The 25,376-nt window shown below is 38.1% G+C and overlaps 2 protein-coding genes across 2 annotated transcripts; both read left to right on the top strand.

The window, feature by feature from the left end:
• The first annotated feature begins 1,250 nt into the window (after window positions 1-1,250).
• LOC128246478 (C-type lectin domain family 7 member A-like) lies at window positions 1,251-4,820 on the top strand. Its single transcript, XM_052964701.1, has 4 exons — window positions 1,251-1,302; window positions 1,753-1,818; window positions 3,782-4,053; window positions 4,740-4,820. Exons 2-4 carry the CDS (start codon window positions 1,773-1,775, stop codon window positions 4,782-4,784), a joined length of 363 nt encoding a protein of 120 aa, XP_052820661.1. The 5' UTR covers window positions 1,251-1,302; window positions 1,753-1,772; the 3' UTR covers window positions 4,785-4,820.
• Window positions 4,821-12,826: 8,006 nt separating this feature from the next.
• On the top strand, window positions 12,827-20,438 carry LOC128203343 (macrophage mannose receptor 1-like). The gene is made up of 9 exons (XM_052904724.1): window positions 12,827-12,873; window positions 13,153-13,239; window positions 13,692-13,885; window positions 15,185-15,266; window positions 16,268-16,423; window positions 18,302-18,367; window positions 19,063-19,335; window positions 19,669-19,818; window positions 20,331-20,438. Exons 2-9 carry the CDS (start codon window positions 13,167-13,169, stop codon window positions 20,369-20,371), a joined length of 1,035 nt encoding a protein of 344 aa, XP_052760684.1. The 5' UTR covers window positions 12,827-12,873; window positions 13,153-13,166; the 3' UTR covers window positions 20,372-20,438.
• Window positions 20,439-25,376: the final 4,938 nt, after the last annotated feature.

Raw genomic sequence — 25,376 nt, forward strand, 5'->3', positions numbered from 1 at the left:
AAGATAAAACAAACGAATACTTCAATCAAAAGTGATATTTATTCTAGATGAATATAAGCTCTATCTCATAGGGACAGTATATACCGTCTCCGTGGCCTAGTGGTTAAGGCGTCCGCCTACGGAGCGGCAGGACGTGGGTTCGATCACTGGCCGCGTCACACCGAAAGACGTTAAAAGTTGGTAAAAGTAGCTCCCTTGCCTGGCGCTCGGCATTTAAGGGGGTAGTGCTTGGAAAAGTGGTGCACTCAGTACTGGTTCAACCCAGGAAAGTTGTATCCCGTGTATCGGTGCTTTACACCGAGCACGTTAAAGAACCAAGAGGTCTCTTCGCAAAGAGCTAGGGTATCGCACCCCGATCTCTTGTATCTCGCTTTGTTTCTTCAAGTGTTTCAATGATTGGATTTGACTTCGAATTGCTGTCACTTCTATCTCATGTCACTTAAATGGCAATTAAACACAATTTTAGTCGTGATGGCGTCACGGCGGGGTCAAGCCATAATGAAGCCAATGGGCGCGGGCAGACCTTGATAAAAATCAAATAAACAAACAACAACAGTATATATTTCAACACGCTCCTTCTTTAGGTGGTGAAGGTTTTCTAGTCGGTGGTAATGCGTGGATAGGACTGAATGACAAAACCACAGAGGAGACGTTTGAGTGGAGTTCGGGTAAGCCATGTATACATTTAAAAGTTTACTTCATACTTTGCTGTTCAAAGACCCTGAATATTGTTTAACCATCGAAGATCATCCAGGAGTCAATAATATCAAGTTGGAGGAAAATCTGTACAGAAATGTTTAGGTAAAATTTAATAACGAATTATCTTTTGGTGAGCAAAGGTTAGAGTTTAACACTATTCACTAGCGGTTTTAGAGGGGGCGCATCCGGCGCGCGCCCCCTCTAAAATCGTCTGACTGTATTTTTTAAGGGAGAAAACGTTATAAAATATGCTCATAATGCATTTCCGACTACATTTTTTGTTCTAGAGGGAGTAACCCCAAATTTCCATGCAAACACCTTATGCCATAGACTTTCGGTTTTGATGGAGGGGCGCCCCTAAGTTACGCATCCCCTAACGTCAATTCCTGGGTCCGCCCATGTTATTTCATTGTTTTACATGTATGCCAATGGTTTATCCTGCTGCAGGTGGTCCAGTGACGTACACTAATTGGGTAACTGGCAGACTGGACGTTGATTTCCACTACAACGGAGACTGTGTGGTAATGATGTTCAACGAACAAGGCAAATGGGAAGATGTCTTCTGTACACTAGCGAACTCGTATGGTTATGTCTGCGAATATGGTGAGACACAGTGCTATATATGAATATATGTTGTGTACGTGATTATGGTGGTATAAATTTTTCCGACTTGAAATTGATAACATTTTCTTAAGGTAGGACCCCCAAACACCCCTGCCAACACTTTAAACCAATATAAATTTCGTTTCTGAGGGAAGGGGGCAGGTCAAAAGGGAACGTCCCTTAGTTACGCCACATCTAACGTCGAAACTTGGATCCGCCCCTTGAGATAGTATAGCAAGTATATGGTGATGTGATTTTCAGGACACACTAAGACTCCTTCATGTCTTACACAGTGAAAAATTATTTATTGCTATTTATTTTTTCTAAGAATAAGGTAAATTACTTAATCGTAATTGGGACTGCAACACCGTCATAGATTGGATGTATTTGGGGCTTTAATATCTGAATGCATTGAAATAATTCGCAATAAAATTCCATTTTATTTCGCAGACGCGGTTGCTGGAGTTTCCATGGAACACACCACTCTGACCCCAACGGCCGCTTTCATGTCGGATGGTAGGTTAAAGATTAGTAAATTACTGATTATATAATTAAAAACCCATAATTTTAATATTAACTGAAAAACTAAGCCGCTCTGAGATTCAGTTATAACTGTTTTTTCTCTATTTTTGGTAACGGTGACCTTGACCGTATGGGTCCCAGATGCTAGTCCTCCATTAACTATTCCTACACACCAAGTTTGATCACAATATGTCAAATCCTAACTAAAGATATTCAAAACCAAACGGTTATCTTTATTTAGTAACAGTGATATTGATATTGACCCTTACTAAGGGGCCCAAAACGCTATGCCATGCAAGGTCTCCGTAAATTCTTTCTATAAACTAAGTTTGGTCTCAAGCTGTTAACCTTACTACAGTTATTCAGGATCAACCGTTTTTCTATTTTAAGTAACAGTGACCTTAACCCTACGGGCCAAAAATGCAATATCATGCAAAGTATCCATAAACTCTTACTATATACCAAGTTTAGTCACAATATGTGCACCCTGGCTTATTATGGTTAGTTAGGGTTAGTAAGTTATTCAGTATTAACCATTTTTTAGTTTTAGTAACAGTGGCCCTGACCATGACTCTAGTGGCCCAAACGCAATCCCATTAAATATCTTTAAACTATTCCTGTATACCAAGTTTGGTCACTATATGTCAAAATTAACTAAAATGATTCGATAAAATAGGTGAGTTTGACGCCGCCCTCTCGTCGGCCGCCCGAACATTGACGTACTTTATTCTAATAACCAAATAACTTGACACTAGGAAAACCTGGTTCAAAATATTAAAATGTGCTTGTCAAAAATCAATACAAAAGGCAAATAGAGGCAATCAAGGGCCATAAAATGTATTTATGGTTAATATAGAGTTATACAACCTTATTGTGTGATGGCTATTTTGTAAAGTATGAAGGCCATTGAATGAACAGTATTTGAGATCTGAGTAAACCAAAAGTTACCTGAGAACTTTAACCAAACTTTTGAAGTTGTTCAAGGGCTATGATTTGTATTTAGAATAATAAGAAGTTATGTAACTAAATGTGTGAGAGTAATCAACAACTATGTGAAGTGTAAGTTCATTTGGATATAGGGTATATAAGTAATAACTTGCCCTAAAACTTTTACCTGACACAGAGTGCAAACTTGATAAAGAGATCTTCCTTTAAAGCTGCATTCTCACAGATTGAACGTTTTGACAACTTTTTTTATTTTTGGCTTGGAACACGACAATTTTACGAAAATGCATGGAAACCAGTGATTTAAGACTGCTGACAATAGATCAGATTGCAGGTTGTAATATTTATGATAAAACATTGATGTTTTATGCATTTTTCTTAGAGCGTTAGTCACGATTTTAGCCTTAAATCCTTAAAATTGAACGTAAATTTGAAAAACTGAGACAAAAAAATCAGTGAGAGTGCATCTTTAAAAGTATCACAATACATTACTGCTTAATTCTACTACAAAGGACTTAAAGCTGCTCTCTTACAAATTGAACGTTTTGACAGCTTTTTTATTTTTTGTCTTGGTACGAGCCAATTTTTTGCGAAAATCCATGGAAACCAGTGATATAAGGCTGCTGACAAAAAAATAGATCGCAGATTTTTATATTTATGTTTAAATATTCATGTTTTATGCATTTTTCTTAAACCGTTAGTAACGGTTAGTAACGGTTTAAGCCATAAAACATTCATTTTTGAAAACAGATGCAAATATGCGCTCTGATCAGCAATCTTTTATCATTGGTTTGCAGATATTTATGCAAAAAAATGCTTTTTCCAAAACAAAAAATAAAAAAAGTTGTAAAAATGGTATATCTGTGAGAGTGCAGCTTAAAGAGTGTTCGAGAAATTGGGCCCGACAGCAAAAGACAAACGGTTTTTTTTTGGTGTTGTCGAGCTATAAATATATTTTCTTGAAACTACTTGTCTGTCTTATGTTTTTCCATGCCATTTACAATACCTTCAGGGGATAAAAGCCTGTGCCCACCTCGTCTCGTAACAAGCACTCGCCACATCTTGGCCGTGTACGAACAGAGCTGCTACGAAGTCATAAATTCACCCACCACATGGGCCCATTCGATCAACAATTGTGAACGAGTTGGTGGACATTTGATTCGTATTGACAACGCCAATAAGCAGACCTACATTGATAACTTTTGGAAGAGACATCACCCAACGGGGGCTGTTTGGCTGGATCTAAATGATAAACACGTCAAGGCACATTCATTACCTCTGACGGTAATATTTTCTATATCAACTCTTACATAAATGACACTATCCGATTGGTCTAAAGCGATCACGTAGATGGGATGTTTAACAATAATATTTTATCATGAAATTATGTATGTAAACCACTGTGGGTGTTTATCCCATACACCCCTAATATCCTGTCATCAAGCCACTGTGTGCAATTCACTATATTGGACTGTTGATAATTATATGTTAGCCAGATCGATCAAGAAGCCTCATAGTAATACTCAATAACGACAAATATAGATTGAATAAATAAATAAATGAATGAATGAATGAATGAATGAATGAATGAATGAATGAATGAATGAATAAATAAATAAATAAATAAATAAATAAATAAATAAATAAATAAATAAATAAATAAATAAATAAATAAATAAATAAATAAATAAATATTTAAATCGTTCCAAGGCGGTACCTAACAATCCTTGATAAACATACCTAGTTTTTTTATATATATATATGTATAGTATGTATGCACTGTGCTGTTTGTGGAGTTTTGTGCTGTTCTTCCATGTTTCTTGTTTGTGATTTTTTGTTTTTGTGTTCTATGTCTTTGTCGTTTACCCAGTGCCATTAAACTGTATTAATGTTTAAGCCTTTGGCTACTGAGCTTGTTTCTGTAGTTTTTCACATAAGTATGGAATAGTACAATTTGTTTTCGTCTTCAGGCAACCAGCCTACGTACACCAACTGGAAGCAAGGCTTCTCTGTGACCAGCCAGGCAGATTGTGCAGCCCTCTACCCCAGCCATAATGGAACGTGGGACGCAGTTGGGTACAGTTCCGCATACTAATACATCTGTGAATGATTGGCTTTCATTTATTCAAGGGTGATGCTTATTGAATGCAAGCCTTGCTTTGTCCGTGAAGTTCACAACATCGCAATGCTTAATTTCATTGTGATATATCTTTTTAAAAAAACATCATTGTTGGTACACAAATGGTTTTTACCAACAACATTCATCTAAACAATGCATGCCAATGTTCTAATCAATGTTTGACTCCAATGTTTGAATGGGGTTGGGGCTGGGAAAAGGGAAACCTGTCAAAACCCCTGAGTTTGGAAATGCGTCAGATGTCCACCGCGACTGTCAAGATCCAGCCTGTCTAAGGACCACTATAGCCCCATCCCGATAGGGTAAAACACTGATATGTGCAAATAAAATTATGTCTAGTTCTAAATGTACTTTACATGGATTTAGGCTGTACCTCAAACAGCCCTATCGTTCATTTCATGATATTTAACTTACGAACTCACAGACATGTTGTATGTTTGTGTTGTTGTTTGAAATGAATGTCTATGTTTTCAGAAGTAATCTCACAACTACCTGGCGTCATCGTCCTTGGATAGATTCCATTTTGTCAATAACCGATTAAGTGTAATTTGTTTAGTTTTTAAAATAAAAGAGAAAGATATACTGTTTTTGAATTGTTTATCAACATGCTTCAGTTGTGTTTATCGTAGGATAAGTATTGGTGCAACTCTGTTGATGCGTCCCTATACTGAGCGAAGAGCAAAATAAACTAAAATTAATAGTATGGTGGCATATTACTGCCGTAAGATAACCTGTTAACGTTCGCAATTTTTTCATGTTAACCACTTAATTTTCGCGATAACTATCTAGCTATCTAGTTAATATTCGCGTTACTTTTTTGGTAAGATAAATATCATAAGACTAAAAACAGGCTTGAACGTGCCCAGAACTGCCACCTGTTACCTTTTTTTAACTGTACAACATTAACAGGCTATCTAGCTATGGTTTGCGAATTCCACTTACTGAATAAGTAACATACTAACCTGTTAACGTAATAAGATTCGTGTTACCACTGATCTATAAATATATTTATACAACTGGTTATCAACTTATGATTTGCGAAATTCACTTAGTAAGTGGTAACGTCAATGTATGCGTGTTTAGATTCAATAACCGAGACTGCTATTTCAGTGTATGCTTGTTAAGATTCAATAACCGAGACTGCTATTTCAGTGTATGCGTGTTTAGATCCAATAACCGAGACTGCTATTTCAGTGTATGCGTGTTTAGATTCAATTACCGATGCCGCTGTTTTCAGAAATGCATGTTTAGATTCATATACAGTGACTGCTGTTCCAATGCATGCGTGTTTATACTCAATTACCCAGACTACCGTTTCAATGTATTGATGTTTAGTTTCAATTAACACAGACGACCGTTTCAATGTATTGATATTTAGTTTCATTTGACGGAGACGGCCGTTTCGATGTATTGATGTTTAGTTTCAATTTACGGAGACGACCGTTTCAATATATTGATGTTTAGTTTCAATTAACGGAGACGACCGTTTCAATGTATTGATGTTTAGTTTCAATTTACGGAGACGACCGTTTTAAATGTATTGATGTTTAGTTTCAATTAACAGAGACGGCCGTTTTAATGTATTGATGTTTAGTTTCAATTAACAGAGACGACCGCTTCAATGTATTGATGTTTAGTTTCAATTTACGCAATGTATTGATGTTTAGTTTCAATTAACGGAGACGAGCGTTTCAATGTATTGATGTTTAGTTTCAATTAACCTAGACGGCCGTTTCATTGTATTGATGTTTAGTTTCAATTAACGGAGACGACCGTTTTAATGTATTCATGTTTAGTTTCAATTAACGGAGACGGCCGTTTCAATGTATTGATGTTTAGTTTCAATTAACGGAGACGAGCGTTTCAATGCATTGATGTTTAGTTTCAATTAACCTAGACGGCCGTTTCATTGTATTGATGTTTAGTTTCAATTAACGGAGACGACCGTTTTAATGTATTGATGTTTAGTTTCAATTAACCTAGACGGCCGTTTCAATGTATTGATGTTTAGTTTCAATTACCGGAGACGACCATTTCAATGTATTGATGTTTAGTTTCAATTTACACAATGTATTGATGTTTAGTTTTAATTTACTTAGACGACCGTTTCAATGTATTGATGTTTAGTTTCAATTAACAGAGACGATCGTTTCGATGTATTGAGGTTTAGTTTCAATTTACCTAGACGGCCGTTTCAATGTATTGATGTTAAGTTTCAATTTACGATAGTGAACGTTTAAATGTATTGATGTTTACTTTCAATTAACAGAGACGGCCGTTTCAATGTATTGATGTTTAGTTTCAATTTACGGAGACGGCCGTTTCAATGTATTGATGTTTAGTTTCAATTAACAGAGACGACCATTTCAATGTATTGATGTTAAGTTTCATTTTACGGAGACGGCCGTTTCAATGTATTGATGTTTAGTTTCAATTATTAGAGACGACTGTTTCAATGTATTGATGCTTACTTTCAATTAACAGAGACGGCCGTTTCAATGTATTGATGTTTAGTTTCAATTTACGGAGACGGCCGTTTCAATGTATTGATGTTTAGTTTCAATTTACGGAGACGGCCGTTTCAATGTATTGATGTTTAGTTTCAATTAACAGAGACGACCATTTCAATGTATTGATGTTTAGTTTCATTTTATGGAAACGGCCGTTTCAATGTATTGATGTTTAGTTTCAATTATTAGAGACGACCGTTTCAATGTATTGATGTTTAGTTTCATTTTACGGAGACGGCCGTTTCAATATATTGATGTTTAGTTTCAATTATTAGAGACGACCTTTTCAATGTATTGATGTTTAGTTTCATTTTACGGAGACGGCCGTTTCAATGTATTTATGTTTAGTTTCAATTAACAGAGACGGCCGTTTCAATGTATTGATGTTTACCTTCAATTAACAGAGACGACCGTTTCAATGTATTGATGTTTGCTTTCAATTAACAGAGACGGCCGTTTCAATGCATTGAGGTTTAGTTTCAATTTACCTAGACGGCCGTTTCTATGTATTGATGTTTAGTTTCAATTAACAGAGACGGCCGTTTCAATGTATTGATGTTTAGTTTCATTTTACGGAGACGGCCGTTTCAATGTATTGATGTTTAGTTTCAAGTAACAGAGACGGCCGTTTCAATGTATTGATGTTTAGTTTCAATTGACAGAGACGGCCGTTTCAATGTATTGATGTTTAGTTTCATTTTACGGAGACGGCCGTTTCAATGTATTGATGTTAAGTTTCAATTAACAGAGACGGCCGTTTCAATGTATTGCTGTTAAGTTTCAATTTACGCAATGTATTGATGTTTAGTTTTAATTTACTTGGACGACCGTTTCAATGCATTGATGTTTAGTTTCAATTTACGGAGACGACCGTTTCATTGTATTGATGTTTAGTTTCAATTTACTTATACGACCATTTCAATGTATTGATGCTTAGTTTCAATTAACAGAGACGATCGTTTCAATGTATTGATGTTTAGTTTCAATTAACCTAGACGGCCGTTTCAATGTATTGATGTTTAGTTTCAAGTAACAGAGACGGCCGTTTCAATGTATTGATGTTTAGTTTCAATTAACAGAGACGGCCGTTTCAATGTATTGATGTTTAGTTTCAATCAACCTAGACGGCCGTTTCAATGTATTGATGTTTAGTTTCAATTTACGGAGATGACCGTTTTAATGGATTGATGTTTACTTTCAATAAACAGAGACGGCCGTTTCAATGTATTGATGTTTAGTTTCAATTAACAGAGACGACCGTTTCAATTTATTAATGTTAAGTTTTATTTTACGGAGACGGCCGTTTCAATGTACAGATGTTTAGTTTCATTTTACAGAGACGGCCGTTTCAATTGAATTGATGTTTAGTTTTAATTTACTTATACGACCGTTTTAATTTATTGATGTTTAGTTTCAATTTACTTATACGACCGTTTCAATGTATTGATGTTTAGTTTCAATTAACACAGACGATCGTTTCAATGTATTGATGTTTAGTTTCAATTAACAGAGACGACCGTTTTAATGTATTGATGTTTAGTTTCAATTAACCGAGACGGCCGTTTCAATGTATTCATGTTTAGTTTCAATTTACGGAGACGACCGTTTCAATGTATTGATGTTTAGTTTCAATTAACAGAGACGGACGTTTCAATGTATTGATGTTAAGTTTCAATTAACAGAGACGGACGCTTCAATGTATTGATGTTTAGTTTCAATTTACGAAGACGGCCGTTTCAATGTATTGATGTTTAGTTTTAAGTAACAGAGACGGCCGTTTCAATGTATTAATGTTTTGTTTCAATTAACAGAGACGGCCGTTTCAATGTATTGATGTTTAGTTTCAATTAACAGAGACGACCATTTCAATGTATTGATGTTAAGTTTCATTTTACGGAGACGGCCGTTTCAATGTTTTGATGTTTAGTTTCAATTAACAGAGACGACCATTTCAATGTATTGATGTTAAGTTTCATTTTACGGAGACGGTCGTTTCAATGTATTAATGTTTTGTTTCAACTAACAGAGACGGCCGTTTCAATGTATTGATGTTTAGTTTCAATTAACAGAGACGACCATTTCAATGTATTGATGTTAAGTTTCATTTTACGGAGACGGCCGTTTCAATGTTTTGATGTTTAGTTTCAATTAACAGAGACGACCATTTCAATGTATTGATGTTAAGTTTCATTTCACGGAGACGGCCGTTTCAATGTATTGATGTTTAGTTTCAATTAACAGAGACGACCATTTCAATGTATTGATGTTAAGTTTCATTTTACGGAGACGGCCGTTTCAATGTATTGATGTTTAGTTTTAAGTAACAGAGACGGCCGTTTCAATGTATTGATGTTTAGTTTCAATTAACAGAGACGACCATTTTAATGTATTGATGTTAAGTTTCATTTTACGGAGACGACCGTTTCAATGTATTTGATGTTTAGTTTCATTTTACGGAGATGGCCGTTTCAATGTATTGATGTTTAGTTTCAAGTAACAGAGACGGCCGTTTCAATGTATTAATGTTTAGTTTCAATTTACTTATACGACCGTTTCAATGTATTGATGTTTAGATTCAATTAACAGAGACGATCGTTTCAATGTATTGATGTTAAGTTTCAATTAACAGAGACGGTCGTTTCAATGTATTGATGTTTAGTTTCAATTAGCAGAGACGATCGTTTCAATGTATTAATGTTTAGTTTCAATTTACTCATACGACACACACGATCGTTTCAATGTATTGATGTTTAGTTTCAATTAACCTAGACGGCCGTTTCAATGTATTGATGTTAAGTTTCAATTAACAGAGACAGCCGTTTCAATGTATTGATGTTTAGTTTCAATTAACAGAGACGATCGTTTCAATGTATTGACGTTTAGTTTCAAATAATAGAGACGACCGTTTTAATGTATTGATGTTTAGTTTCAATTAACAGAGACGGCCGTTTCAATGTATTGATGTTTACCTTCAATAAACAGAGACGGCCGTTTCGATGTATTGATGTTTAGTTTCAATTAACAGAGACGACCATTTCAATGTATTATTGTAAAGTTTTATTTTACGGAGACGGCCGTTTCAATGTATTGATGTTTAGTTTCAATTAACAGGGACGGCTGTTTTAATGTATTGATGTTAAGTTTCATTTTACGGAGACGGCCGTTAAAATGAATTGATGTTTAGTTTCAATTTACTTATACGACCGTTTGAATGTATTGATGTTCAGTTTCAATTACCACTGACGATCGTTTCAATGTATTAATATTAATATTCAATTAACCTAGACGGCCGTTTCAATGTATTGATGTTTAGTTTCAATTAACAGAGACGACTGTTTTAATGTATTAATTTTTAGTTTCAATTAACCTGGACGGCCGTTTCAATGTATTGATGTTTAGTTTCAATTTACGTAGATGACCGTTTCAATGTATAGATGTTTACCTCCAATTAACAGAGACGGCCGTTTCAATGTATTGATGTTTAGTTTCAATTATCTAGACGGCCGTTTCATTGTATTGATGTTTAGTTTTAATTAACAGAGACGGCCGTTTCAATGTATTGATGTTTAGTTTCAATTAACCTAGACGACCGTTTCAATGTATTGATGTTTAGTTTCAATTACCGGAGACGACCATTTCAATGTATTGATGTTTAGTTTCAATTTACACAATGTATTGATGTTTAGTTTTAATTTACTTAGACGACCGTTTCAATGTGTTGATGTTTAGTTTCAATTAACAGAGACGATCGTTTCAATGCATTGATGTTTAGTTTCAATTAACCTAGACGGCCGTTTCATTGTATTGATGTTTAGTTTCAATTAACGGAGACGACCGTTTTAATGTATTGATGTTTAGTTTCAATTAACCTAGACGGCCGTTTCAATGTATTAATGTTTAGTTTCAATTACCGGAGACGACCATTTCAATGTATTGATGTTTAGTTTCAATTTACACAATGTATTGATGTTTAGTTTTAATTTACTTAGACGACCGTTTCAATGTATTGATGTTTAGTTTCAATTAACAGAGACGATCGTTTCGATGTATTGAGGTTTAGTTTCAATTTACCTAGACGGCCGTTTCAATGTATTGATGTTTAGTTTCAATTTACGATAGTGACCGTTTAAATGTATTGATGTTTACTTTCAATTAACAGAAACGGCCGTTTCAATGTATTGATGTTTAGTTTCATTTTACGGAGACGGCCGTTTCAATGTATAGATGTTAACCTCGAATTAACAGAGACGGCCGTTTCAATGAATTGATGTTTAGTTTCATTTTACGGAGATGACCGTTTCAATGTATTGATGTTTCAGAGTAGGACGTTTCAATGTATTGATGTTTAGTTTCATTTTACGGAGACGGCCGTTTCAATGTATAGATGTTAACCTCGAATTAACAGAGACGGCCGTTTCAATGAACTGATGTTTAGTTTCAATTTACGGAGACGACCGTTTCAATGTATTGATGTTTCAGAGTAGGACGTTTCAATGTATTGATGTTTAGTTTCAAGTAACATAGACGACCGTTTCAATGTATTGATGTTTGGTTTCATTTTACGGAGACGACCGTTTGAATATATTGATGTTTAGTTTCAAGTAACAGAGACGACCGTTTCAATGTATTGATGTTTAGTTTCATTTAACGGAGACGACCGTTTCAATATATTGATGTTTAGTTTCAAGTAACAGAGACGACCGTTTCAATGTATTGATGTTTAGTTTCATTTTACGGAGACGGCCGTTTCAATATATTGATGTTTAGTTTCAAGTAACAGAGACGACCGTTTCAATGTATTGATGTTTAGTTTCATTTTACGGAGACGACCGTTTCAATATATTGATGTTAAGTTTCAATTTACGGAGACGGCCGTTTTAATATATTGATGTTTAGTTTCAAGTAACAGAGACGGCCGTTTCAATGTATTGATGTTTAGTTTCAAGTAACAGAGACGGCCGTTTCAATATATTGATGTTTAGTTTCAAGTAACAGAGACGGCCGTTTCAATATATTAATGTTAAGTTTTTAGTTAACAGAGACGGCCGTTTCAATATATTAATGTTAAGTTTCAGTTAACAGAGACGGCCGTTTCAATATATTAATGTTAAGTTTCAGTTAACAGAGACGGCCGTTTTAACCTAGCCTCCCGTTTCAATATTTTGATGTTTACTTTCATTGAACCGAGTCTAAGGATTTTATTCAAAGATGTAGTTGTTCTAAAATGTCTGGTTGTTTGTTGGCAGGAGACGTACGAGACATTGATAAGGCATAGAAATGAGGCATAGTTCATTTCATGTCAGCAAAACAGTGACCTTAAATCGTGTACGAGGTGAACCACACTTATGTTCACATATAGAAATAATCCGACTTCAACTAGTACCTTATCTGTAAGTTCCATTTTACGAACATTTTGATTGGAAGTCTTGCACATCAGTTATCGCGCGATTCGCAAAGGTAACGGTTTTATATGACTACGTTCTTACTTTGAATTTTAACTGTACATGTTTTACCTTGTGTCCGCTGATATGTATTCGTTAGAATCATTTACAATTATATGTATTCGTTAGAATCATTTAAAAGTATCGATACGCCAAGACTGCCTAAAACGCTTCAAACTTATTTTATTATTTTATTTTTTGCAATTACTGTCACAAAATAAAAAATAAATTTTACTTAATAACTTAACTACGGACTGTTGAACTAATAATATATCTATTTTTTAACATACCACAGTAAGGAGCGTCACAATGGAGGTAAACACAGTTTTCATAGTTCTGGCCGGACTGGTTTCACTAAGTGAGGCAATGACGACCGCCGCCGGTAAGTGTATTTTACCATATCCCGTCATAGTGTCAAAGTTAACATTTCGTATAAATACGATATATTTATTAGAAAATATACACAAATTACGCGATAAAGCACCATTTTAGACTTAAGTTGGCCAGCATGTTCTTGGGCGAGGGTCTAATACAAACCTCTATACCAAGTACGTAGCGTAAGTTATTTAACGTTCTTGCCGGAGGCGATGCACTCCCTAAACTGCGCCCCGAGTGCTCATCCTAAAGCGTCGAATCCTGGATTCCCACCTGAGTCCATTTGCTGAACTCCGGACCGAATACCTCTAGTTGTGTAAGAAGTAAAATTATATTTCCTTGAAAACAAATTTTAGCGTGAACTAAATACGTTAACCAAACACAGCGTAAGATGCAGGCGAACGCGTATGCCCGTCACCTGCCCGTCATGCTATAACGCGTTAGGTTGTATCCATTTAGCTACATACGGTTGTGGCAAGACTGCCTACACCCACGCAGCAGCGAACAACGGTGTCCTCTTTGCCATCGATCAGACCTGCTACGAGCTTATTAAGACACACCACCCCTGGCAGAGATCTGAGGACGACTGTGTATCCCGGGGTGGTCATCTGGCCCATATCGAAAACGCCCAGCAGCAAGACAGGATCTTCCAGGTTGGTTTCAATTTATGGCGTTGGATTTATATTGTGAAGTTGTGTAGCAGGTAAAGCTTTTAGCTGCTCTCGTTAGTGTATAAATACACTAGAAGTCGGTTGTTCGGGTCTTTTTTGTTAAAGAGAACAATGTGATTAACGACACGTTGTGAACTTTTAAACGTAACATAGTTGATAAAGTGCTCACATATTTAGATATATACAAGTACAGCTGAAACAATCGTCTCAGATCTGGTAAGAAATACAGCAGATCTCAAGTGTATCCATTAAATTTCCAGAGCAGTAATGATTTGAAAGTTAACAAAAATGACGTTAACAACGGTGTTAACTTTAATAACGGTGTGAGCAATCGCCCAAATATATACAACATGACGACCCTAAGTGATGTGGCTAGCGACTACGAACAAACGTCACATCTTATAATGCGACTAGATGTAGAACTGATAGCCGAGTGTCAGTGGATGATATCGAATGATTTAAAAGACGGATGACATACTAGTACCTCTTGCGCGGACGTCGACAACTGGTTGTTAACTGATTGGCAAACAATCGACGATAAGCAGCCATCAGTTACGATAAGTTGCCGATCGTCGCATAGAACTTGACACTCTTTAAAATCAATTAAAAACGTCCTATATAAAGGATAAGTTAAATATCATGTTCCTGCAAAATTAATCTCGGCACTTTGTAAATTGTTCGAGGGGCTACATATCGAGTAAAATGTTCCACTATGGCAGATCAAGATAACAAAACTGGTTTAGCAACATGATGAATAGGCTGTGGTTAACGAAATACGAGGGTTCACCGTCGCCAATGACGTGCTGGTAGATTGTCGAGTGCTTGTTATTTATCTGTGTTCAGCACACATGTGGCGTATGGTTGTCATGGCATCTTTCGCCAATTCGTTGACGAAAAGTTGCGTTATTTGAGATGGTCTGCAACAAAGATCAATAATAAGACTTGTCGCCTTACTTCCGATAACCGATTAATAAAAAACTCACGATAAGCTTGGTTGGGGAAGTGTGTAGGTACTGTGTAGAAAACCTGAAGCCGACAACACCTGTTCAATCACCTACAACTATTTTGAACATACAGCTTCTTATATTATAATTAAAGCGACAAGTGATTGTCGGGGGTCGCAGCCGACCGGTCGTGGCTGTACTGTCACTGCGGCCAAGCATATAACATCAATAAGGTACTAATACAGGGCAACACACAACAAACGCAGTCATAATAATTATAGTATACATAGTTGACGTAGTTCGTGTAATAATGCGTAAACTTCTCCTCCTCTTCCAGGTGGTGACGGCTTACCATGGAGATAATGTATGGATTGGACTGAACGATAAAACTACGGAGGAGACGTTTGAGTGGAGTTCTGGTAAACTTTAGACATGTCTTGTCGATTCATCATCAGTTGTGACATTAAAAGCTGCAGTCGAACAGCTTGATTGTTTTGATTTTTGTCTTGGAATGAGCCATTTTTTCGTAAATGCTTGAAAACTAGTGATAAAAGACAGCTGAAAAAGGAGCAGATCGCAGTTTTCATATTTCTTGATGTTCTATGGCTAAAAGCTTTAATTAGTTACGCTTAAAGAATAATACAATTTTCGGCAGTTTACCAAACAAATAAGATCTTTTTTATGTGAGTTATCTTATATTATTGAATTGAAGGCACGGATGACAAAATGAGCTGATTCTGAGACAATTTTTTAAAAAGGTCAATCTGTCAATTTGTAAGAGTGCAGCTTTAAAGTGACGTCTGTTTCGTTCGGCCTGCAAAGCAATATGATTTATCTCCATTCAATCATAAAGTGTTAAACAAATGCATGCGAATGGAGTAATTTATCTCGATTTGGTATCTCAAACAAAGCAGTCTTGTTCGCGGCTGCCTAAGTCATTAAAACACCGATTAGGTCATCAAGCATTTGGCCATGTGCAACCACATATTCAGTACGGGAAATTCATGTCGAATATTTTTGAGCATGTAATATGAACTTTATTATGGTAACGAATAATTTTCACTATATGTTTTCCGGTGGTTTATAGAGATTTATCAGCGTAACAAAGTTGATATGTCTCTGTTTAAAGCAGTGAAATTATCTATTTCATATATAGTTCACTGTTTTGAAATTTTGTTTTGAAACGTCATTTCTGACATGACGTCACATTCACGTATAATTGAGTGCGCTTGTCTTAAAAAATATAATCTACAAGTAATTGTCATATTATACCTTCTCATGTAAATAATAAAAAAATAAAAATATTTGTTTCAGTGTCATATTGCAATTTATTTCACCTCGTGAACATAGATTTTGGATGCTCAATCGGTGAAATACATCACACTGAAACAAACAATTATCCTCTATATCTTCGAAATAGGTGATGCTGTGACGTACACTAACTGGGTAGCTGACAGACTGAACCCTGACTTCCACTACAACGAGGACTGCGTGGCAATGTCGTTCAAGGACCAGGGCAAATGGGAAGACGTCTTCTGTACACTTGCGCACTCATATGCCTACGTATGTGAATACGGTAAGATCGGATGTTTTATGTAATAGTTGGATGACAAGGCGTAACATTTTAATGATTAAGAATAGGCGGACTGAGCGAAGCGAACGAGCCAATTCGCATTCATTAAAAAACTACTTCAGGTCACCTGTCTTGGAATACAACCTCATTTGCTGACACATTGTCAACGAAATATCTGACACAGGGAGTGTGTATCGGGGGATTGGCAGTAGGCGGACCCTTTAAACCACCACGAACGTTTAAATTCTTAATAATTAATCTTAGTACTTAATGATTGCCCATCTGCAATTTTATTGGCTGTAAATGTAGGTTATATTCTAATACATAAACTTGTTCGCAAATCGTAGCATTGAAGTAATCGAAATATGATTCTATATATGAAGTAGTTTGGAAGTTTGATAGGTGGATTTTGCACATACTGTTTTGCTCTCCAGTGACCAAACCTGTTAATCTGTTCTTCATTTTTTAAGTGCTAGGCCGAGCCCGTCCATCTACAAATATTGGTGATCCGTCCGATAATATCACATACACATAGTTAACAAGAGTGTGATAATCTTTATCGTACGTACATGGTTGGTCGATTCCGATAATATCACATACACATAGTGAATCAGAGTGTTATAATATTTATTCTACAGGCTTAGTTGGTCAATTCCAGTAATATCACACACACGTAGTGAATCAGAGTGTGATATTTTTTTATCCTACAGACATGGTTGGTCGATTTCGATAATATCACATATACATAGTGAACAAGAGTGTGATAATCTTTATCCTACAGACATGGTTGGTCGATTCCGATAATATCACATACACATTTTGAATCAGAGTGTGATAATCTTTATCCTACAGTCATGGTTGGTCAATACCGATAATATCACATACACATAATGAATCAGAGTGTGATAATCTTTATCCTACATACAGGATTGGTCAATTCCGATAATATCACATACACATCGTGAATCATAGTGTGATAATCTTTATCCTACATACAGGATTGATCAATTCCAATAATATCACATACACATCGTGAATCAGAGTGTGATAATCTTTATCCTACATACATGGTTGGTCAATTCCGATAATATCACATACACATAGTTAATCAGAGTGTGATAATCTTTATCCTACATACATGATTAGTCAATTCCGATAATATCACATACACATAGTTAATCAGAATGTGATAATCTTTATCCTACATACATGGTTGGTCAATTCCGATAATATCACATACACATAGTGAATCAGAGTGTGATAATCTTTATGATTAGCTATACCCTACAAAATGACATACTAGAGTATTTTGAGGATGCTTTTTAATTTAACCAAATATTCGCCTTAGTAATACTCGTACCTATCAGTGTGTTGTTGAAAAAAGCTTTTTGTACAGTAATTCTATAAAAATGATGTTATAATATGTCTGTACTTAAAGCTGCACTCTCACAGATTTACCGTTTTGAAATTTTGTGTCTTGGAATGAGCCAATTTTTGCGTACATATCTGAAAAACAGTGATATGAGTGACAACAGGTCAGACCGCAGTTTTCCATATTTACGTTCGAAAATTAATGATTTATGGCTAAAAGCATTACTAACGCTTAAAGAAAAATGCACAAAACATCAACCGATGATAAATATGAAATACTTCGATCTGATTTTTGTCAACAGTATTGTATCATTGGTTTCCATGTATTATCGCAAAAAAATCTCTCGTTTCAAGACAAAAAAAAAACAGATGTCAAAACGTTCAATCTGTAAGAGTGCAGCTTTAAGCCTTCATGTATTTAAGGTCATACCGTACTATTTTCAAACACAAGAGTTACCCTATTCTCCAATGTCTCACTGTTATTTGACATGACCATCCACAATTTCACAGACGCGGTTGCTGGCGTTTCCATGGATCACACAACTCTTCTCCCCGCTGCTGCCCTTATGTCAGACGGTAAGATCATCATTTCTCCCACTCCAGATAAGTTGATCCAAATATTTGCCCATTCTGGAAATCCTTATCTTGCCCACGAACATAAAAATACATTATTACTATATGTTGTTTAACTGAGGTTTGGGGAAAGGCTCGTTTAAGATAGGTTCATCCCAAACCGCGTATCCGCAAAACACCCTATGGGTTGGGATGAACCTATCTTACACTCTCGGCCATGGAAGATACTAATAATATCCGTTGGATTATGGCCGAGGTGTTCCGATTGGTGAAGTATATTGCAGAGATAGATACAATCGGAACACCTCGTGCATTATACAACAAATATGACGAAGCTTGCCGGAGATGACCTAGTTGTTACGATTGAGAGGAATCTACGCAATGCGAGTTTAGCTAGATTTCAGCTATATAAACTTTATTTCCGATATGTTGGTGGTTTTCTCTCTTTTAAGATAGGTTTCATCAAATTTCAATTATTCAAGGTGCATTGATATTAAAAAAAAAAAAAAACATAAAAAATATTTTAAAAATAAAGATAATTTACCATCTTTTCAGATATGATATTTAAGTATCAATGGTCACGTGATTTGCATGGTGGCAGAGAATACTGTACTGTAAGGGAAGTAACACTGTATGAATTTTGATGAATAGCCATGTACAACAGACTATCACTGTAACGTGGACTTGAATATGTTCAGGAGACAGCAGCTTGTGCCCATCTCACCTTGCCACCAGTACTCGCCATCTTTTGGCCCAGTACGAGCAAAGCTGCTACGAACTCCTCCTGTCCACCAGCTCCTGGACGCGCGCGGAAACCACGTGCACCCACGCCGGTGGCAAGGTCCTCCTTATTGACAACGCCAATGAGCAGAACTACATTGAGGGTTTCTTGAAGAGACACCATCAGACTGACTCTGTGTGGCTGGACATCAGTGACAGAAACATTGAAGGCACCTTCGAGACATCGGCTGGTAAATAACCTGGTGGACGTCCAGTTATATTCCCTTACTACTGCTTGTAATAGGAGCCTTAAAATCATAGCTACGGACCGGGCCTTAAAATAACGCTATATGGCCATCTATGACAAATCGCTATTTATAAATGTTTAAGTTACATTCAAAATGTTTTGTTGTTAATCCAAACGGTTACGGAATAGGTTTCCAGATTGTCGTACTTCTGGTGGTGGGGGTGTGGGATGGGGCGTTGACAGTGATGTACCTTCAATCAGAAACTATTCATACTTATATTTTGGTAATTTTAATGAGCAATCTTCAAAAGATATTATATACGTTTTCCGCTTCTAGGCACCGCACCGGTCTACACCAACTGGAAGCCCAACTACTTCAGCGCCAACCTACACTCTAGAGAGGATTGTGTGGCCATGTTCCCGACCGTTAATGGCACGTGGGACGATATATCATGCACGTCATCACACCACGTTGTCTGTGAATACGGTAAGAGTTTCCACTAGCGCACACGGCACCCCCCGTCCCCCCCCCCCCCCAAAAAAAAAAATCGTCCAAGTTTACTTTTTATTTCGATATAGGAGAAGAAAAGGAATAAAATACGCCAAAAATGCACCATTTTGGACTAGAAATTGTTAATTTGTTCATGAGGCAGGGCCGATTGTTCAGAACTTTGTTAAAGTTAACAACATGATTAACGACATCGTTGTTAACTTTCAAACGTGAACTATTTGATGATGTGCTCACATATTTAGATATATACAAGTGGGGCTTAAAGGGTGTTGATGCAATTATTGCGTGTATTGAGTCTATAAATAACATTGCAAACACTGAAATCATGAATGTAGATTGTTAATGAAGCACTTAAATAAAGTCACCTTCTATTATATTACTTAAATAAGATAGCTTATCTCATTATTAGAAGCTTAAGTCCATCTTGGTCGTTATTTTCAGAAATGCTGATTACAACTTAGTTTGATAAGACGACAAATTTTTTTCAGGTCTCGCCACAGTCATGCCGGGAGTTATCGTACTTGGATAGATGCATTTGAATTGGGCCGAGTAAAAACAATGACATAAATTTACGCTTAATAAAAACAAGAAATGAAGTGTTTTTATGTTTATTTGTTTGCTCCGTACACGAGTCATCGTACCGTATATTAGCATTTCTATTATTATTTTTTCAAACGTCAAGACTTTATATCAGGAAATAGTTAGTATAAATTTGAGTTCATGGAAGCGCTGTCTTTGTGACGGAGCACACTTAACACAGCATACACACAGGACTTTTGCTTACGTTTTCGCGAATGAATTCAGTATAGGCCAGTTATATTTTTTTTCTCGAAATTGCACTCCTTAAATGACACAATACTCTAGTAGATCCAGGGTATTCCTAAACGTTTACTTTTCATGTCAATATAGGAAAAAAGTATGCCCAAAATGCACTATTTCGGACTACAGATTATGAAAACTATTTAATTGTACAAAGAGGGCACCATATCAAAAATAATGCGCAACGTTACCTAGTACCGGGGGGGGGGGGGCATCACTGTTCATTATGTGCAACGGGCCCAATGTTTTCAAACCATTGATGTGTCCCAGCTGCAGTACCAGGAGGGCCCCATGACAGTTCATTATGTGCAACGTTCCCTAGTTTACTGATCAATTGTTGTTAAACCATTCTTATGTCCCAGCTGCAGTACCAGGAGGACTGGCCCATTGTTGGCAAACCATTGTTGTGTCCCAGCTGCAGTACTAGAAGGGCCAATCTCATTTCAGTATGTGTCATGTATCATAGTTAACTAGCCCATTGTTGGCAAACCATTAATGTGTCCCAGCTGCAGTACCAGGTTGGCCCCATCTCAGTTCATTATGTGCCATGTTACCTAGTTTACTGGCCAATTGTTGAAACACCATTGTTGTGTCCTAGCTGCAGTACCAGGAGGGCCCCATCTCAGTTCAGTATGTGCCATGTTACCTAGTTAACTAGCCCATTGTCGGAACACCATTGTTGTGTCCCAGCTGCAGTACCAGGAGGGCCCCATCTCAGTTCATTATGTGACATGTTACCTAGTTTCATGGCCAATTGTTGTCAAACCATTGATGTGTCCCAGCTGCAGTACACGGTTGGCCAAATCTCTGTTCATTATGTGCCATGTTCCCTAGTTTACTGGCCAATTGTTGTCAAACCATTGATGTGTCCCAGCTGCAGTACCAGGTTGGCCAAATCTCAGTTCATTATGTGCCATGTTACCTAGTTTCATGGCCAATTGTTGTCAAACCATTGGTGTCCCAGCTGCAGTACCAGGTTGGCCAAATCTCAGTTCATTATGTGCCATGTTACCTAGTTCCATGGCCAATTGTTGTCAAACCATTGATGTGTCCCAGCTGCTGTACACGGTTGGCCAAATCTCAATTCATTATGTGCCATGTTACCTAGTTTCATGGCCAATTGTTGTCAAACCATTGATGTGTCCCAGCTGCAGTACACGGTTGACCAAATCTCAGTTCATTATGTGCCATGTTTCCTAATTTACTGGCCAATTGTTGTCAAACCATTGATGTGTCACAGCTGCAGTACCAGGTTGGCCAAATCTCAGTTCATTATGTGCCATGATACCTAACTTACTGGCCAATTGTTGTCAAACCATTGATGTGTCCCAGCTGCAGTACCATGATGGCCCATCTTAGTTCATTATGTGCCACGTTTCCTAGTTTACTGGCCAATTGTTGGCAAACCATTGGTGTCCCAGCTGCAGTACCAGGAGGGCCCCATCTCAGTTCATTATGTGCCATATTACCTAGTTTACTGGCCAATTGTTGGCAAACCATTGATTTGTCCCAGCTGCAATACCAGGAGGGCCCCATCTCAGTTCAATATGTGCCACGTTACCTAGTTAACTGGCCCTATGTTGGAAAACCATTTCTGTGTCCCAGCTGCAGTACGAAGAGGGCCAATCTCAGTTCATTATGTGCCACGTTACCTAGTTAACTGGCCAATTGTTGGCAAACCATTGTTGTGTCCCAGCTGTAGTACCAGGAGGGCCCACCTCAGTTCAGTATGTGCCACGTTACCTAGTTGTCTGGCCAATTGTTGGCAAACCATTGTTGTGTCCCAGCTGCAGTACTAGGAGGGCCAATCTCAGTTCATTATGTGCCACGTTACCTAGTTAACTGGCCCATTTTTGGCAAACCATTGGTGTCCCAGCTGCACTACCAGGAGACCATATCAGAGTTCAATATGTGCCACGTTACCTAGTTTACTGGCCCATTGTTGTCAAACCATTGATGTGTCCCAGCTGCAGTACCAGGAGGGCCCATTTCAGTCCATTATGTGCCATGTTACCTAGTCATCACACCACGTTGTCTGTGAATACGGTAAAAGAGTTTCCACTTGCCCACCCGGCCTCCCCCCCCCCACACACTAAAAATCGTCCAAGATTACTTTTTATTTTAATATAGGAAAAGAAAAGGAATAAAATACGCCAAAAATGCATCATTTCGGACTAGAAATTGTTAATTTGTTCATGAGGCAGGGCCGATTATTCAGAACTTTGTTAAAGTTAACAACATGATTAACGACATTGTTGTTAACTTTCAAACGTGAACTATTTGATGATGTGCTCACATATTTAGATATATACAAGTGGGGCTTAAAGGGTGTTGATGCAATTATTGCGTGTATTGAGTTTATAAATAACATAGCAAACACTGAAATCATGAATGTAGATTGTTAATGAAGCACTTAAATAAAGTCTCCTTCTTTATATTACTTGATTAAGATAGCTTATTTCACTATTAGAAGCTAAAGTCCATCATTGTTGTGTCCCAGCTGCAGTACTAGGAGGGCCAATCTCAGTTCATTATGTGTAACGTTACCTAGTTTACTGGCCAATTGTTGTCAAACCATTGATGTGTCCCAGCTGCAGTACCAGGAGGGCCCACCTCAGTTCAGTATAAGCCACGTTACCTAGTTTACTGGCCAATTGTTGTCAAACCATTGATGTGTCCCAGCTGCGGTACCAGGAGGGCCCACCTCAGTTCAGTATAAGCCACGTTACCTAGTTTACTGGCCAATTGTTGTCAAACCATTGATGTGTCCCAGCTGCGGTACCAGGAGGGCCCACCTCAGTTCAGTATAAGCCACGTTACCTAGTTTACTGGCCAATTGTTGTCAAACCATTGATGTGTCCCAGCTGCAGTACCAGGAGGGCCCACCTCAGTTCAGTATAAGCCACGTTACCTAGTTGTCTGGCCAATTGTTGTCAAACCATTGATGTGTCCCAGCTGCAGTACCAGGAGGGCCCACCTCAGTTCAGTATAAGCCACGTTACCTAGTTTACTGGCCAATTGTTGTCAAACCATTGATGTGTCCCAGCTGCGGTACCAGGAGGGCCCACCTCAGTTCAGTATAAGCCACGTTACCTAGTTTACTGGCCAATTGTTGTCAAACCATTGATGTGTCCCAGCTGCGGTACCAGGAGGGCCCACCTCAGTTCAGTATAAGCCACGTTACCTAGTTTACTGGCCAATTGTTGGCAAACCATTGATGTGTCCCAGCTGCGGTACCAGGAGGGCCCACCTCAGTTCAGTATAAGCCACGTTACCTAGTTTACTGGCCAGTTGTTGTCAAACCATTGATGTGTCCCAGCTGCGGTACCAGGAGGGCCCACCTCAGTTCAGTATAAGCCACGTTACCTAGTTTACTGGCCAATTGTTGGCAAACCATTGATGTGTCCCAGCTGCGGTACCAGGAGGGCCCACCTCAGTTCAGTATAAGCCACGTTACCTAGTTTACTGGCCAATTGTTGTCAAACCATTGATGTGTCCCAGCTGCAGTATCAGGAGGGCCCACCTCAGTTCAGTATAAGCCACGTTACCTAGTTTACTGGCCAATTGTTGGCAAACCATTGATGTGTCCCAGCTGCGGTACTAGGAGGGCCCACCTCAGTTCAGTATAAGCCACGTTACCTAGTTTACTGGCCAATTGCTGTCAAACCATTGATGTGTCCCAGCTGCGGTACCAGGAGGGCCCACCTCAGTTCAGTATAAGCCACGTTACCTAGTTGTCTGGCCAATTGTTGTCAAACCATTGATGTGTCCCAGCTGCAGTACCAGGAGGGCCCACCTTAGTTCAGTATAAGCCACGTTACCTAGTTGTCTGGCCAATTGTTGTCAAACCATTGATGTGTCCCAGCTGCAGTACCAGAAGGGCCCATTTCAGTTCATTATAAGCCACGTTACCTAGTTTACTGGCCAATTGTTGTCAAACCATTGATGTGTCCCAGCTGCAGTACCAGGAGGGCCCACCTCAGTTCAGTATAAGCCACGTTACCTAGTTAACTGGCCAATTGTTGTCAAACCATTGATGTGTCCCAGCTGCAGTACCAGGAGGGCCCACCTCAGTTCAGTATAAGCCACGTTACCTAGTTGTCTGGCCAATTGTTGTCAAACCATTGATGTGTTCCAGCTGCAGTACCAGGAGGGCCCATTTCAGTTCAGTATAAGCCACGTTACCTAGTTTACTGGCCAATTGTTGTCAAACCATTGATGTGTCCCAGCTGCGGTACCAGGAGGGCCCACCTCAGTTCAGTATAAGCCACGTTACCTAGTTGTCTGGCCAATTGTTGTCAAACCATTGATGTGTCCCAGCTGCAGTACCAGGAGGGCCCACCTCAGTTCAGTATAAGCCACGTTACCTAGTTTACTGGCCAATTGTTGGCAAACCATTGATGTGTCCCAGCTGCGGTACCAGGAGGGCCCACCTCAGTTCAGTATAAGCCACGTTACCTAGTTTACTGGCCAATTGTTGTCAAACCATTAATGTGTCCCAGCTGCGGTACCAGGAGGGCCCACCTCAGTTCAGTATAAGCCACGTTACCTAGTTTACTGGCCAATTGTTGTCAAACCATTGATGTGTCCCAGCTGCAGTACCAGGAGGGCCCACCTCAGTTCAGTATAAGCCACGTTACCTAGTTTACTGGCCAATTGTTGTCAAACCATTGATGTGTCCCAGCTGCGGTACCAGGAGGGCCCACCTCAGTTCA

The sequence above is a fragment of the Mya arenaria genome, chromosome 9 (genome assembly GCF_026914265.1).
Source record: "Mya arenaria isolate MELC-2E11 chromosome 9, ASM2691426v1".
In the NCBI taxonomy this organism is placed as follows: Eukaryota; Metazoa; Mollusca; class Bivalvia; order Myida; family Myidae; genus Mya; species Mya arenaria.